Source organism: Equus caballus, chromosome 12 (genome assembly GCF_041296265.1).
Source record: "Equus caballus isolate H_3958 breed thoroughbred chromosome 12, TB-T2T, whole genome shotgun sequence".
Taxonomy (NCBI): Eukaryota; Metazoa; Chordata; class Mammalia; order Perissodactyla; family Equidae; genus Equus; species Equus caballus.
The window spans coordinates 30,898,680-30,914,861 of NC_091695.1; the positions used below are offsets into that span (position 1 = coordinate 30,898,680).

The 16,182-nt window shown below is 50.8% G+C and overlaps 1 protein-coding gene across 10 annotated transcripts in view; it reads left to right on the forward strand.

Annotated features, from left to right (window-relative positions):
* The window catches only part of LOC138916664 (liprin-alpha-1-like), an 85,477-nt gene that overhangs the window by 46,027 nt on the left and 23,268 nt on the right, over window positions 1–16,182 (forward strand). For 5 of the 10 annotated variants that reach the window (XM_070229732.1, XM_070229735.1, XM_070229733.1 and 2 more), the window contains 7 exons: window positions 356–587; window positions 5,777–5,928; window positions 6,916–7,088; window positions 7,482–7,575; window positions 13,622–13,703; window positions 13,811–14,011; window positions 15,639–15,701. In XM_070229732.1, coding sequence (XP_070085833.1) covers window positions 356–587; window positions 5,777–5,928; window positions 6,916–7,088; window positions 7,482–7,575; window positions 13,622–13,703; window positions 13,811–14,011; window positions 15,639–15,701 — 997 coding nt within the window. The remainder of the gene's footprint in view (window positions 1–355; window positions 588–5,776; window positions 5,929–6,915; window positions 7,089–7,481; window positions 7,576–13,621; window positions 13,704–13,810; window positions 14,012–15,638; window positions 15,702–16,182) is intronic. The other 5 variants (XM_070229737.1, XM_070229738.1, XM_070229739.1 and 2 more) reach the window with 1 other exon arrangement.

Here is a 16,182-nt window from a genome sequence, read left to right on the forward strand (position 1 = left end):
TAAATGTGCAGCTGTGCCCTGAGAAGTGGGAATGTCGGAGCTGTAAAATTCAAACATCTCATTGTGTAGTAAGAGAGTTGCCAACTAGCCCCTCCAGACTTGTGGGGTACTTAAATAAAATCAAACGCGAGTGATCAGAGATAGTTGGTAAGACTCAGTGGAAGGTGTACTTTGTGCTGTTCCGAAGCCGAGTGTGTTAAAGAGAGAAAAAGTAGAACGTTTTTGCTGAAGTGTTAATTGTTGGAGCAACCGTCGTTGGAGTTTCCTTACAGTAATGCAAGCACCGATTTTTTCATCTGAACCCGTTAATCTGTCTGCTAATGAAGGAAGGATGACTGTTTTGTTTTTACTTTAGGTTGATACAGGAAGAAAAGGAAAACACAGAGCAGCGGGCGGAGGAGATTGAGAGTCGAGTTGGCAGTGGGAGTTTTGGCAATCTTCGTCGTTTTAGATCAGTGAGCTCCATTCCCCTCTACCCTGCCTCCTCGCTCGCCGGCTCTTCTCCTCCGAACAGTGGCCGGTCCACCCCGCGAAGGATTCCGCACAGCCCAGCTCGGGAGGTGGACAGACTAGGTATCATGACTCTGGTAAGGATTTGTCTTTTCTTGTGCTGTCTCCCCTCGCCCCCGACACACCTGATTTAAGTCTTGGACACCACGAATATGCTTTATTTTTAACCCGGAAGAAAATCAGGTGCATTTGTTATGCTCAGAGGTTTGAGATTTTTAAAACCAACTCGTATTTAATCATTCAACAATAGCATGGTGACAAATTAATTTTAATATTGGGGTGATGCCTGAACTCCAGAGAAGTTTTCACTTGTTCAGCTCTGAGCGTGGTCAGCTCTGCAGGGTTCGGCAGCTAGGGGGATATTTTTGTTTTCCAGCAATAGACAGTGTAACAAAAGTAAATACAGCAGCCATCGTAACATATAGGAAAATGTGCAGAGAGAGTCAGTGCTGTCTGTCTTTACGTTCGGGATGCCTGACTGGAGGGTACAGAATATGCCGTCAAAAACAAAACTGAAGAAAAAGCTAAATCGGTCCTCTTAATAATGCCCTCGGTGGCATGCTTGGCACCGGTTCTGCAGGTGAATCCAGGGTGGCGTGAGTGAGAGCGCGCTGCCGCTTGGCCTCCCCGGGAAGCGCGGGGCTGCGTTCGTGCGCAGCCTCTGGAAGTGCAGGGACCGCGACAGCGTGCTGCTCTAAAGAATAGTGCCTAGCTTTCTCACGTGTTTAGTCTGGGTTTTGTGAATGCATGAAATCATGTTGACAGCGTTCTGCTTTCTCATTGCGCTTCCGTTCTCATTTCTTCTGCTACCACCCATTTTCGTTTTTAGTTGCGTTGTTAGCCTGCGTGTAATTAAATGAACCGTGAATCGCTTTAGTAGCGTCCGAAGTGGTAACTAGTCCATTTCGCGGTGTTTTGACATAGTATTTTTATAATTTACATCGTTAGCTCATTAGCTGATATTTTAAGCTCTTTGACAATTTCATGCTTATTTCCTTTCAGAGAATTTGTAAAAACAGTTCTGTTTTTCTTTTTCCTTGTTTTTGTAGTTGTGTGTGCCGGCTGACGCTGTGTCTGCTTCCGTGTTTAGTTTTGATTTCCTGTGTCATCCTTCTGTTTATTTTGTCACTGTTAGTCCAGGCCTCAGCCCGCGCTGTGACACCCCCTCCACGGGGTGCTCAGGGAACCGCCACAGTGGGGGCCATGGTGTGTGTGTGGGGGCCACTGGGGCTCATTAGTGGGGTTTCTGCGTTATCTTCGTTTCTCATGAAATAGTGTCTTTTTCCCTCAGTAGTGATACGTTTTTACTGCTGTGTCACTGTACAACAGATGTGGATACAGGCATGATATCGCTGGATCAGAGTGCTTTTATTCAAACTGTGTAGGGTTTGTGTAATTCAGAAATGAAATCTTTTATATATACAGAGATAATCCGCCAAGTATAGAATTAACGGAAACTTGACACAAACAGTATACCTTTTGGTTTTGATGCTTATATTCAAGACTGTAAATTTCATCAACTTGTTGGACATAAACAATTAATGCCTTTAATAGACTATTTTTTAAATTCACATATCTCTTAGGAATCATAGAATGTGAAGATTCCACCTGCTATTCTGCTAGCTTTTATCCTTACGTATTTTCACAGGGTACCCTGCTTTAATCAAAAAATTTGTGTTTGAGAAATTTTAAATCAATTTCTAGGTAAGAATTTTATATGAATGACCAATAGGTGATTAATAACTAAAAGTAGGTTTGTTCAGTTTTATAGTAAGTCTTGCAGTAACTTCCTCGTCAACTAAATTGATGTTTAGAGACATGTTTTTCATTAGGGCAAACTAAGTTCTAGAGAAGTTTGGCTTAGAATAGACAACTGTTAGGGCCCTTTGTTCTATAAAATGCCGTATTTTAATAAATTGTATATGTTGTAATAGAATTTTATCTCCCTGAGTAACGATTTATAGTGTTTCTCTAGTAAATCTTGAGTAACTTACTGTTTAAATTTCATGGTGAAAAAGATGTTCCATTTCCAGTTACGTTTTCTCTGAATCTCAGCTCGCTTATATCTGTCTTGTCATTCTCTTTTTAATATATTTACCTGGACTGATCCTTGAATTTTTAACTTCAGAGTATGCAGTAAATCTGGTTTCTCTTCATTTCTTTGCATGCGTCCGTCAGCCTAGTGATTTAAGGCAACATCATAGAAAGGTCAAGTGTTTAGTAATTTAACATACCTTTGTTTCTCTGAAGTATTGACGGGCACCTATCATTTGGCATGAATGAGCCCTGTGAATCACTGACATTTAAATGGACATGTTGACACTCACCTGGCATGTCACAAATGACGATTGTCCTGTTGGAGACAGGTCACTGGTGGTTTGCATAGAATGCTGGGACAGGCGTAAGGGTGTGCCTTTCTTCCACTCATTTGCCTTCTCATCGTTGCATGCTTATTTATAATGGCTATAGTATTTTTTCAATGAGAAATTACTGAAGCAGAGCCACAGATTTTAGTTTGGGGAAAAACTAATTTTAATAAGCATAGCTAGAAGGGCCGGCCTGGTGGCGCGGCACTTAAGTTCGCATGTTCTGCTCCTCGGCAGCCCGGGGTTCGCCGGTTCGGATCCCGGGTGTGGACCTGGCGCCCCTTTGCGAAAGTCATACTGTGGGAGGTGTCCCACATATAAAGTAGAGCAAGATGGGCACGGATGTGAGCTCAGGGCCAGTCTTCCTCAGCAAAAATAGGAAGATTGGCAGTAGTTAGCTCAGGGCTAATCTTCCTCAAAAAAAAAAAAAAAACATAGCTAGCTGTCATGAGCTCTTACTGTATGCCAGGCCCTGTGCTGAGTGCTCTACGAGTCTGCTCTCTCGTCCTCATGGACTTCCGGTGAGATGCAGGTTACTGTCGTTATCCCCATGGACAGATGTGGAACGGAGGCTCAGAGAGGCCACGTGCTGTGCCTAGGGGCACACAGTTAGGGAACGCTGCAGTGTGGACTGGTCTGATTTCAAAACCAGGACACTGAGTCGCTTCCCCCACGGCCTGACTTCTCTGCAGATTCTCTCACCTCCTCACTCGTCCCTGACAGCGGGGGCCAGCGGGCCTCTTCTCCTTATAGATAGTCGTGAATCGGGCTTCCCTGTTCTTGGAGGACGTGCACGCACTGGGGAGCAGATCTGTTGACCAGAATGCCTTCCTCCTAACCTTCACGCCATGTGCCTAGCCTGCACCCCGACCCAGAAGCTGCCTGATCCTGCGCTGGTAGGCCGCCCTTCGGATGCTCGGGCAGCTGTCCTCTGACCGCAGCGCTTAGAGCACATGAGCTGGGTGGCAGCCGTGGGAGCCCTCCGCTGCGCAGAGCACCGTGGCGATTCAGCGAAACGCAGGCTCAAGTCCCCGCTGTCAGTGATGATTTGTGACCCGGGTGTGCTGCTCGCCCTCTCTGCGCCTTGGTTTGCCCTCCTGTTTAAGTGAAGACAACGACAGAAGCGCGCTCCTCGGGGTGGCCGCAGACGGTGCCCGTCCGTGCACGATCTGCAAGGAGCTGAGAGCTTATAACCGGCCCCGCGGCGCACAGCACGCCCTCAGTCCCGCCGACTCGCATCCGTGTTTCCCTCGGTGGGAAGGCTTTCTCAGGGAAGGAAGGAGCGTGTTGATTGACGTCCAGGCAGGACAGCCTGACCCTGTTGCTCACGGCACTGTGGGCTGGCTGGCTGGCTCCTTCGAGGGCCTTGCTGTGGGGCTGTGGTGAGGATGAAAGGCAGGAGTGCAGGCATGGTGCAGACACGGGCGGCGTGGGCCACGCACTGTCCTCCTCCTCAGCGTCCCTGGCCTACGCCGCCGTGACCCCCCAGCTGTCGGGGAGCTTCGTTCCAGTCAGCTCTGAAAGAGCGTGCAGGCCCCAGCCTGGCGGGCCCCAGGCTGGGCAGGGCCCCTCACCACGGGGGCGCAACGGGAGCAGCCACCGGCCAGGGCGGGCCGCTCCTCCTGAGCTCTGTCTCCGCTGAGGACAGTGAACTCAGTCCCGTGGACTGCTCCCTGTCCTGTTCTTTTTTGTTTTTTATAGGTGATTGTTTTAACCTCAGTTTGAAATCTCTCCCTGTTTCAGTTTCGTATTGATAGTTTCTAGCCGTCGTAGCCTTTGGTTGTCTGCAGATTGTAATTTGAAATCAGGAGAGCATGCGGAATCTATCCAGCTACGGCTTAAGGTTCTATCTTAAATGAGTTCGACTCCGTTTTGCACTAAGCCCCTTGGTTGTCACTGAGCCGCTGTGGGGCTGCAGTGGAGCGACACTCTACACAGTCGCATTAAAAAAGCCCAAGTTGGCTGCTCAGGTCTTGCTGTTTGTACAAACGCCTGCCACGCACGTTTTGAGGACTCCAGCCCTGCCTTCACCACGGAGCCACATGGATCAGTAAGACCTGCCGGAGTTAACGTTTTCCCCACCGCCTCCTTCCTGTCCTCACGTTCCCCGACACGGGAAAACTGGCAGTCTGAAGGAGAGGATCTTCCAGTGGAAGGCCAGGACTGCTTTGAGCCGGCTTAAACAAATTGCTTTTAAACCGCGTAGAAAGACCTCAGTTTATAGCATCTGTTCTGCACGCTGAGACGTATGAGACAGACAGGCGTGTCTGGGATGCAGGAGTTAGATCCCTTTTTGCTTTTCCACTTGTTACAGAGTCCAGGAAGGTGCATCACTACTCAAAATGATAGTGGATCATGGTACAAGCTATTTCTCTTTTTCTCCCAAAACAAAAAGTTCTGGACAGTTTACCCAAGAGGTTTCTGCCCTCTCTGGTGTTTCTTCTGAATGCATCAGGAGATAAACACGTTCATCTTCAGCTCCTCATCAGGGACAGTGAGTGCCGTGCGTGCTGTGTGAGGACGAGGTTTTGGGCGTGGTTCAGATCTCGGTGCCCTTCAGTGGCTGTTCTCGTGGTGGCCTAGGATCCTAGGGCGGGCGGGCCCTCGGGCTGCGAGGAGGCTCAGGAGGAGGAGTGCCCGTGTGTCCTGCCCGGGTCTCTGCGCTCGTTCTGGTGCTCGTAGGCCAGGAGTCGGGCTCTGCTCTGTGCTCCTGCTCCTGATAAGTAAGACGGTCCTTTAACGTGGCGTTGGGCTAGAACGAGGCTGGTTGTACTCAGCAGAAAGCATAGCTCGTGGATTTCCACATAAGTTTATGGTTATAATTTAAAGCCTATGTGTTGTGGGGTTTTTTTGGTCACAGTGTGTTGTTCACTAATTTTACACTGGTCTCAACCCCTCAGTTGCCAGCCTCCCTAGAAGAGGTACGAGACGACAAGACGACAATAAAATGTGAAACCTCGCCCCCGCCCTCCCCGCGGTCCCTTCGGCTGGACAGGCTGCACAAAGGGGCGCTGCACACGGTCGGCCACGAGGACCTCAGGGACTTACGGAAGTAAGGAGGGCAGCGTCCCACCCTAGCCCGGCTCCAAACAGACCGCCTTCTCATGCTCAGCTTTCAGAAATCCATTGCTCTCTTCTTGGGGAAAAAAGTCAGAATGATGACTTTAAAGAAATACTGGTTAATTGAGTTGAGTTGATTTAGATGATGCCCTCGGGCTGCCCTGGGAGCTCAGGTGAGCCCAGCAGAAGATGCTGTCTGTTTGGGCGACGTGAGTTTAGAAAGAGAGTTCAGTGATAGCAGCAATCTTAGAAAGCCTTCATTTCTTCAGAGTCTGCAAATTGACTCTTGTGAGAACTTTCTCTTCTTGTGGAGCATTTGCTAAGCATGTGGCATGTTCTGAGCGTTGCTCTGCAGGACCGTCCGTGTCCCGCCGCTCGGATGCGCTCTCTGCCTCTGAGCTGTGGAGAGCCCCACCTCGTCCCCAGCGCTCCAAGCGCCTCCCCACAGGGACCATGAGAGCCAGTGGGTGACTAGTGTGCTCCTATGTCAAACTACCACGGGCTGTGCTTTTGTCCCCCCCTGGCAGCCCTCGGTGGCGGGTGCAGGTGTCCATCCTCGCCGCCTCTGCAGTAGGCCCTGTGGCTCTTGTTTCGCGGCAGGGACGGTGGCACTGGGGAGGTTGCTGGGGCGCTGGGGTCAGGCCTCCAGTTGGGAGAGCATCTTCACAGCCGAGGGGCGGCCCTCAGGTGGGCTCATGGTGCTCTCTGCCTTCCATGGTTCGGACTGGAAGCCTTCTCAGAAGGAGAGCTCTGGCTCAGAGCCTCAGCTCCTCAGAAACGGTTCTCCGTGGTGGGATGGCTGGGAGCCTTCGTTTCTACACGCGATGCATTTTGCGAAGGAGACATGCCTGGAGGAGACTTGGAATGCTCGTGTAGTTGGAAGAGCAAGTATTAAAAGCGTGGAGTGTTCTAGTGCCTGTGAATGGAACGTTGTGTTGGGACGAGGGCGCTCATTAAAGATCGTTTTCTGTCCCCAAAGCTCCACAGGCTCACAGGACGGCCCCGTGAGCAACCCCAGCAGTAGTAATAGTGGCCAGGACTCGCTCCACAAAGCCCCCAAGAAGAAGGGCATCAAGTCCTCCATCGGCCGCCTGTTTGGCAAGAAAGAAAAGGGCCGACCTGGACATGCCGGCAAGGAGTCATTAGGACAAGGTGGGTGGCTTCCAGCAAACATTCTTAACCCTTAGGATGGAGGCGGGGGGCCTGCCGTGTGTGTGCCTACTGTGTGCCCCCGGTTGTTCCCACGGGCGGTCTGTCGAAGACGCTGGGCGTTCTCAGGGAGTGAAAGCTCAGGAGGCGTATGTTTTCTCTGGGACACATGCGACCCAGAGAGCCACGGTGGACGTTCTTTGGCCCTGAACAACCTGGCGTCCCAGACAGAAAGGGCTCACTGTCTCTCGAGCATTCTCGTGCCTTGGTTGCCTAGTCAGAAACTTAGCCTTTAGAGGTGTTCTTTGCCTGCAAGTGCTCTTCCACCTGTTTCTGAACTCACCTAATGCGGCCGTGTTGATTTCTCTCGCTGTTTCAACCGCTGGGCCCTCACAGCTGGCGTTTCGGAGACCGAAAACTCAGCTCAGGATGCCTTGGGACTCAGCAAACTAGGAGGACAGGCGGAGAAAAACCGGAAACTTCAAAAAAAGTAAGCTTTTCGTTATTCGTCCATCTCACTGAACACTTCTCAGTTGTGCCTGATTTTTAACTAACGTTTATTTAATAAATGTAGTATCTATTTATGTGTCTATATTACCTTCTGAAAGGTTAACCTAAAGCTTTTAACAGACTGTGCTTCCTGGGGGGCTGAGAGCCTCTGCTCAGGAAGGGGGAGAGGACTCAGGGGAGGCTCCCGTCCCCCGGAGAGCTGTCTGACGAGGAGGGCTCCCCGCCAGGCGTGGGGCCCCGAGTCCGGCTCCAGTGCGTCAGCTCTGGGGGGAGGGGCCGCTTAGCCTTGCTGCATTCCCGGTTTCCTCCTCTAAGATGGGAGTGCAGCGGTACACGCCTCACACGGCTTTCTGAGTGTTAGACACACATCTGTCGCTACATAAACACACGTAAAGCACTGGCAACAGTGCCAGCCATCCTAAAATAGGGAGAACTGAGTGTGTAATTGCAGCTACCGCTCCGACTTGATCACCAGCATCCAGAGTTTGCCGTGCGGGCTATGATCTGTCAGGAAATATTCGCTGTGTTGCCCCTTTTTTCCTCCTCCGGTAGATTTTGTATTTTTATCTTCAATAGACTCGTGATTTTGTGGTCTGTTTATTAAATTTTGATTCTGATTTGTCTTGACTCTGAAAATAGGTGATAGCAGGGTGATCATTTTCTGCAAAGGTGCTGAGACGCTGCGATGCCCCGGGGTAGGGGCATGGAGGAATAGTGTGTGCGTGTTTCTCTGGCTTCGTTCTGATCGGGAGCAGGTTGTGTGTTGGTTGACCGTATGTCAACCAGAACTAAGTAGATGAACGAGGTAGGGAGAGACAGTATCCCAGTGAACTGGCGACTGAAAACTGAAACTGAACCACCCTCTATGACAGAAGGGGCAGTTAGCAGTCCCAGAGGGAAGCGCTGACCTTGAGAATGGGGAAGACGGGCGAGAGCCAGTGGTCAGATGGCAAAGCTGGTCCTTGCGACAGGCTGACGATTGGTAGGTTCTGTGGTCAGTCTGACGATAGGAAAGGTCGTCTGGCCACTCAAGTACCCTGAGACAGCCTCATTGGTGTGGCACCCGGGCCTGCAGTGCGCCCCGAGGACCACGCTGGGGCCCGGGGACCCTCTCCCCTAGAGGCCACGTGCCTTTAGCTGTAGAGTTGCCGGTTGGGTTCCCTTTTGTGAACCCTGCCTCGTTTTCGTTCTCTTCTCAGAATCGTACTAATCTTCTTGACTGGCCCACTGCTGGTCTTATTTCAGGCGAAGTGCCGTTGTTTCTGTTATTGCTCACCATGCCCTAGGAATACTCAGTCTTTCAGGTCCCCGTGAATGGAAATCCGCAGACACCATTGAAAGCAAAACGTGCTTTGAACGTTGCTGTCTTTGAACTGTATAAAAATGTTTTAAAGTAACTTGGGTAATTGCCATTTGCCTTTGTGAAACGTATCCCAGCCAGGCCTTTTGCCTCCTGGAGCCATGCCAGGAAAAATGTGTCCGTTAGATTTTGCTGACGTGTTCTAGTGCACACGCTTGCACATGCTGGAATAAAATCCGTAAGGTTTGTGGCAGTGCGCCTCGGTCCTCGTCCCCGGAAGTTCATGGTTCCTGTAGGGTCACAAACTATTCAAATTGGCCCAAGTTTGGGTCACCCTTGTTTTCTAAATTTATTTTGTAATTCGCAGGAGGTATGCTTGAGCACTTGGCTGTGTGGAGACAGCCTTTATTGTTTGTCCCGGCACGTGACTCCGTTTCCCGCTGCGTGGGGAGCGTGTGTGGTGGTGGGTGGTAGGCAGGTTTCTCTGGAGCTCCGGGTTCCCCGTGATGGCATTGGCTCTGCACTTCTGTGTCACCATAGCTGTAACTGTCCAGGGGCAGGCCGTTCTCTGAACTCTGTGGTCGTGCACGGCAAGTTCTAGGATGTACTAGTAAGTTACTAGGGAAAAATTCAAAGTATGGAGGTTATTTGTCTGACTACAGTGGGTAATTTTAGTTCTGTCAGTTAACCAGAAATAAAATTGACTTTAGGAAAAATGCTTTATTTATACTTGTGGGAAAATGTTTGAGTTATCCGGAAAAAGTATTATTGGAATACAGTTTTACGTTTATGGCATTATAGAGGTAAGAATCAAAATACGGTCCTCAGAAATATTTCTTTTTATTACCTCAAAAGTGTGCCTTTAGCTGCCAAAGTCACACAGCCAAACACATCCACTTTTAGAGAGTTTTCAAGAACCTGGTGACTTCGGTGGAGAGCTGACTTTGAGGTTTTGTCTAAGGTACATAAAAGAGAGTGGTGGGCGCATTCGGTGCTGGACATGCTTAATGAATCCGTGGAGGGTACCGCTGGCGTGAAATCAGACATCACTGTGTTCGTCCGCTTGGCGGTGCTCCCACAGCGTTGCCGGGTGTCCCTGGTGCTGTCTGAACTCCGTCGCCTTAAGTAACCTGGTGTTCTAATGCTCTCTTTCCCGTTTCTCCCTGGTTGACTCTAGTGTGGTCGCAGGGTAAGTTGAGGCGGAGGGTGTGCTGTGCTGAGCGTGTGTTACAGCCTGTGGCGTTGGCAGTCACCAGCCTCAGGCTCTGAACTGAGGTTCCGGGAGAGTCGTGCTGCTTTGCTGAGAGCTGTCCCGGGTCCCCTCACCCTGGCCGCCCCCACCCCCAGCCTCTGACAGCGAGCTGCACCCCATGGCGGGAGTAGTGCTTTGCGTGGGCCGTAGAGCCGTGTTTGTGACATGAGCCCAGCAGGTGTTGGTGCAAGGTGCCATGGTACTGAACGTGTCAGCCTCAGAGAAACGAGGTGCGTGTGTCGCTTGGATGGTACACCTTATCTGGGGTCTGGTCAGCAAAGCCCACACCGCTTCTCGTTATGAAAGATAACTTCATCACCGTGTCCTGTCCTAGTTATAAAACACACGCCGTCACTCACGGGTTACATGACGTTTGTCTCATCCGTGTGCCTGTTCCCCAGGGGATTTAGCATATTTCTGAATGTCTTTCTCCTCTGACTCTAATGTTAAGGCTGGGAAGCATGGCACATCAGTTTCCTGGTATAGAGGTATTTAAAAAATCGCCCTTGGGGTCTAGAATGATCTTCGAGGGAGGAGGTCAAGTCCCAGCCAAGCAGCCGCGAGTTGCTGGCTGACTATCGCGGGCCCAGCGCTCGTCCCTTTACTCCGCAGGGACGGCAGCCCCGCCCTTGTTTCTTGAGTAGCTCTCTGTAAACGGAGATCGCAGATCCTAAGGGTGGACAAAGCGATGACAGAGATTGCAGTATCTCCAAGCAGAGGAGGGAAATACGTAACAACAGAAACCAGACGAGTCTTCTGTTTGCTCTGGACAGTGGTTTGGGGCCGTAGAATCTGGGCACACAGAATACACCTCATTGCCCCAGGATATCAGCTTCTGCCTCAGCCTCTGCAGAACAGAGGTGGGTGCCTCGGGTAGACTTAGGATGCAGAGAAACGCACGGCACTTGAGAGGCCCGCCGCCTTCGATCTCTCGGGTTTCAGGCCTTGGAGCGAAGGGCCAGTAGAAGACGACCTCGTGCCCTGGCGGTTAGCTGTCGCGAGGACTCAGCAGCCTTCGTGGTGATCTCTGGTTGCGGTGAAGTCGAACCACACGGGTGGTTCTGTTGATTCTTAGAAAGTGCTCTGATGAGTAGTCACAAACGAAGGAGAGCGGCCGTCTGCCTGAGGCCGTTCTCAGTGGCCAGCAGGGAAAGGCAGTTCCTAGACCGAGCAAGAAGGGAGCGTATTTGTTCGAGAAACCGAGCTCCAGAGAGGGCAGGAGTGGCGCTGGCCCCGGCGTCTCCAGTCTGGTCTCCGCATCCTGTGCTCGCCCTACCCTGCACAGCTTCCAGGGGCGCTGCCCTCTCCTCTCCCACGGGCAGGGGCCTTCTTCACGTGACAGAACAGTCACCCCCAGAGAAGAAGGGGGTGCTGGTGTTCCTGCCTGGGGTGATAACGCAGGGATCTGGCTCCGTGTGGGGTCTTCAAGGTCACCAACTAGCCTGATAGGGGAGGGAGCTGGAAGCAGACAGAGACCTGGGCCGGCCGCCCAGCTGGGGTCTCCTCTGCCCTCGCGCTCACTTCTCGCGTCTCTCTCAGCGGCATCTAAGAGATGCATCGTTCTCCCTCCATTGCCTTATCGCCCTTTCAGCAGGGCGCTGGGCCTGCACTGTGAAACCCAGAAGTAATCCATACTAGAGAAAGCTGTTGATAAAAGCCAACGACCATTGCAGGTGAAGTCAGAAGGGTGTGCACCAGTCCCCAGATGATGGAATTACCAGACTATTTTTAACCCTATGTTCCTGTGTACAGTGAGTGTCTGTTTCATATGAAAAACGAACTCTCTGCCAAGTGCCCCGGACTCAGTACCTGTTTAGTTCACTTCAGAGTGTGGGGATCGGAAAGCCCTGTTGGCCCGGCACCAGTGCCATCCCCGCCCCTCCGCCGGGCCAGGCGGGCAGGACTTGGGCCTTGACCGTGCTGTCAGGGTTCAGGTCTTTCCCTGCTCTGTCTGCCGAGGAGGTGTTTGTCTTGCTCGTATGGCTCCTATGGCTCACAGACATGTTTACATAAGATAGAGCCACTGTCCTTGAGGAGAACTTGTCCCCGGGAAACACAAAGTGGCACTTAATTCAGCACACTGGCGGTCGGTCCCGCCCAGCGAGGCCCTCCTCCCCCCTCCGTCCAGCATTGGCCTCCGGTGTCAGGGGGACGGCAGTTCCAGTGGACTTGGCTGCTTTTTTATTTATGAGTAGCTTTGCTTATTTGAACTAGAGAAGTTTGCCCCTTGTTAACTCTACTTGAGCTATTAAGATATTTATTGCATCCTCTGGTAGAATTATCCTGGATAGTTACAATATCTGTTATTCCCCAGAAGCCTAAGGGTGACTTAAGGAACACTTACTTGAGATCCTGTGTGAAACGTTTTGAGCTTTAATTGTCCGTAGACTTCATAGTCTTAAGAAAAGTCTAATAGCATTTCAATATGTTGAAGAGCTGTTATGTATCTTTAGAAGTAAAAGATTCGACGACGTGTTCTGTAGAAATGATTATGGAAAATGACTTGGGGTGTCGGGGCGCGTGCGGTGAGCAGCCCCGTCTCCTCTCCGAGGCTCTCCCTGTCAAAGTGATAGGGTGTCTTAGAAAGGCTTGGAGGTAAACAGCACAAAGCAGTAAGATAAGATTCGTGAAGCTTCTTTGTTCTCTCTTACATAGCCATGTTCCCAGTAGACAGAATCATTTGCAAAGATGGTAATGTGGTAAAGTTCCAGTTCGCCTATTTGAAAATCAGGCCTACAGAATATTTCTGATCTCACGAGGGCCCTGGGACTCCTCCCTGCCTCCTGCCCCACGGTAGCTGTCAGCGCAGGGCATCTTAGGCTCACACTCCGTCTGGGGTCCTGGTAGAAACTGTCCGGGTTGAAATTTTCTGGATTTGAAGCCTGTGGGTTAAACCACAGAAATGACCCAATGTCTGAATTTAGCAAGTACCTAGTTAGCTAACTAGCAACGTGGAAGAGAAACAGCCAAAATCCAGTCCACTACTTGCTTGCTACAGTAGACCATTCCTAGTGTTAAAAATCCACATTGTTCTCGGTGTTGGTGGTGTGAACGCTGAACGTTTGTGAAGCTCCCACAGAGGCAGGCTTCTCTGTTCAGACCCGGTCTAGTTTCCTCTTTCTCCATATTTTCCCTCATCGTTTAGAAAGAGAAGAGCGAGTATGTTTTCGCTTGAATGTCCTAGCTTGGATACAAAGGCTCTGCTGGGTTTTTTTAAAGTGGGTAATAATTCTTTAATTCTGCGAGGAGATGATTCTACAGAGAACCTTGTCGAGTCCGTCAGCATTTCATTGTTCAGGAGTTCTTCCTGACATGTACCAAACTACCGTTAAGTGGATGGTTTAGAAGATTAAAGGAAAATAATGAGATATGTGCTACTATGCTTGTGAAAGTGTATAGAGCGAGTACTCTGCTAACTTGCTTCCTGTATGCGTGTGATCGAGTCTTTCACTGTGACTGTCTGGTTATTTGTAGGCATGAGTTGCTCGAGGAAGCCCGGAGACAAGGTTTACCTTTTGCACAATGGGATGGGCCAACTGTTGGCGTCTGGCTGGAGGTATAGTCGTCTTTCGATCCTGGATCAAGTATGTGACTCATGTGAACGTGTTAATCCATTTCACACACTGTGCATAACCTTCTGGCCTTAACATTTCCTGTCTCTAGCTCTGGGTTGGGTTGCCAGCCTGGTATGTGGCCGCCTGCCGAGCCAACGTGAAAAGTGGGGCTATCATGTCCACCCTGTCAGACACGGAGATCCAGCGCAAGATCGGCATCAGCAACCCTCTGCACAGGCTGAAGCTGAGGCTGGCCATTCAGGCGATCACGTCCCTCACGAGTCCGTCAGCCCCTCCTACGTCAAGAACGGTGCGTCTCCCTGAAAGCAGTTTATCCCCTCCTGACGTTGCTTCTCCAAGTCTTCGTAAACACACCCAGGGCTCCGGTTTAAAATTTCAGCCTGCAGAAACGTCACAGCTTCTAACGGGTGAAAACTGAGTGGTTAAAAATACTTTATTGAATGCTTTTTTTAACAGCCTGGCTTCAGTGGCTGCATTGTAACATAGAAGTAGGAGTTTCTGAAAACAACAGTAGCGATCACAAATTTAAACATAAATTCATCAAAAGTGAAGGGAAAAAAGCCTCGATCCCCAGTTGCGCTATAAGCAGTGTTTTACTCTAATGTGACGTTGGGCCCCTCGGTGCTTCCATTTTTGGCACTGAGGGCCCTGGGAGCTCAGGGTTCTGAGCAGTCCATTAGCCTGCGTGTGCTCACGCACCAGGCATTACCTGTGCTCATCCGGTTTGCTCCCCGTGGGGAGACCTCGAACGTCCTTAAAGAGGGTCCTCCTGTTTGAAACGTTAAAAACTAATCTAATGAAAACATTAGCGGTTACTGGGAGATAAGGGCAGGCCGACGCCTCATTTCTAAAGTGCAGACTCTTTTCATTGGCCCAGTGCCCACTCTCTGCTTTTAGCTTTTGGTTTACTCTCGAGAGAAAAACCCTGATTAAGAAACCAAGAGCCTCACAGGCATGCTTCTCTGAGTAGCAGGTCAGGGCCCGATTCAGGCCTCGGTTCCTTTGCACAAAAAGTGTTAAGAGCCTTTTTTGTTTGTTTGTTTGATTTTGTCTCTTAGTAAAGAGTTGTGGTAGTGACAATCAGCCTGTGTTCTCACCTGTCGCACAGACAGCTCTTCTCCCAGTGGAAAGTTTTGTCGCAGTATCCGATCTGGTCCCTGTTCCCCCATCATTTCACATGAGAGTGGCCTTTCTACAAGTGAAGGCGCTGGGGTGGTTTTCCCCAAGTTTTTATCAACTGTCTTGAGAAAGCTCGCGTCCTGCGAGCTGAGGTTAACGGCCAGTGGTGAAGAGCCCGTCCCCCGGGAAGCTCTGCGTTGAGAGCCGCGGGGCCTGGCTGTCCGCGGCTGCAGTGACGGGGACAGGACGTGGGGCCGGTGTTCCGGTACAGTTGCGATTGGGCCTTCTTTTGGACACACTCAGTCCTGCTCCCTGCCTCTTGAGCCCCCCGGCGAGGTTGTGCAGGCCGAGAGGCCCCATCCTGGGAGCGCCTGCCCCGAGCCGTCTCCCCCAGTCCGGAGCTCGGCTGCGTGGGCTTCCTGGGCTGAGGCCCTTTCCCATGGGGCGGGTTGATGGGCACTGGAGAATTACTCACACTTTGAGAGGCGCAAAATGTATTTTCTTCTCTTTATATTTCACATACCTCAGGGGGTGAGCAGGGCAGATCCAGCTCTAGGAATCATGGGCTCTTCTCGTGTGGCTGACCACACAGCATTAATTAGGTGTGGTCACTCTTTAAGAAGGGCGAGCTGGTCGATGTTCTCTCCTTTTCTACGTGGGCATCTCAAATGAGAAGAGGGGGAGACGGGCCTCGCCTCCCCTGCTCCTCCTGTGTGCCCGTGGCTCACGTGTCTGCCACCTTCCTCTCTGTCACTGCTTCCCTCGCCCTGGATGTGGTGGTCCCTGGGTCACCGTAGACCACAGGAAATGTCTGGTTAACGCATGAGGAGATGGAAACACTCGCGGCCTCGCCACAAACGGTCAGTCCCGCCCCGAGCCTGTCCTCCTCCCAGGGCACCCCACTTACAAGCGGCACCATTCCCGGCCTTTTTGTGGGAAACAGAAAGGTCATTTTACACTCAGTTGTTCCTGATAAGTATTTCCGCTAGGTATTAGTCAAATGTATAAAATAGGATCCGTATTTTGTCTTATTTTCGATTTTTCCAGGAACTTTACATTGGTAGGCCCTCTCTCTTTAGAGTAGGTTGAATTCACACCTCCTTTAGGGAGAGGCCTCGGCCGAACACTCCATTTTGAGGGTCTGGCCCATTTTCTCCCTCACTGAGTGTGCTTGCCGGGGGGGCCTCGGCTCCTGCATGAGAAGCTGGGATTGTTGTTTTGCATGCGTTTTGCATGATACCTTGATTTCTCGAACTTTCCCCTCCGTCTCGCTGCACCTTCTGAAGTTGATCTGCTTGCCTTACTAAGCTCACCGATACTAACAGCTGTGTTCTTTTCATT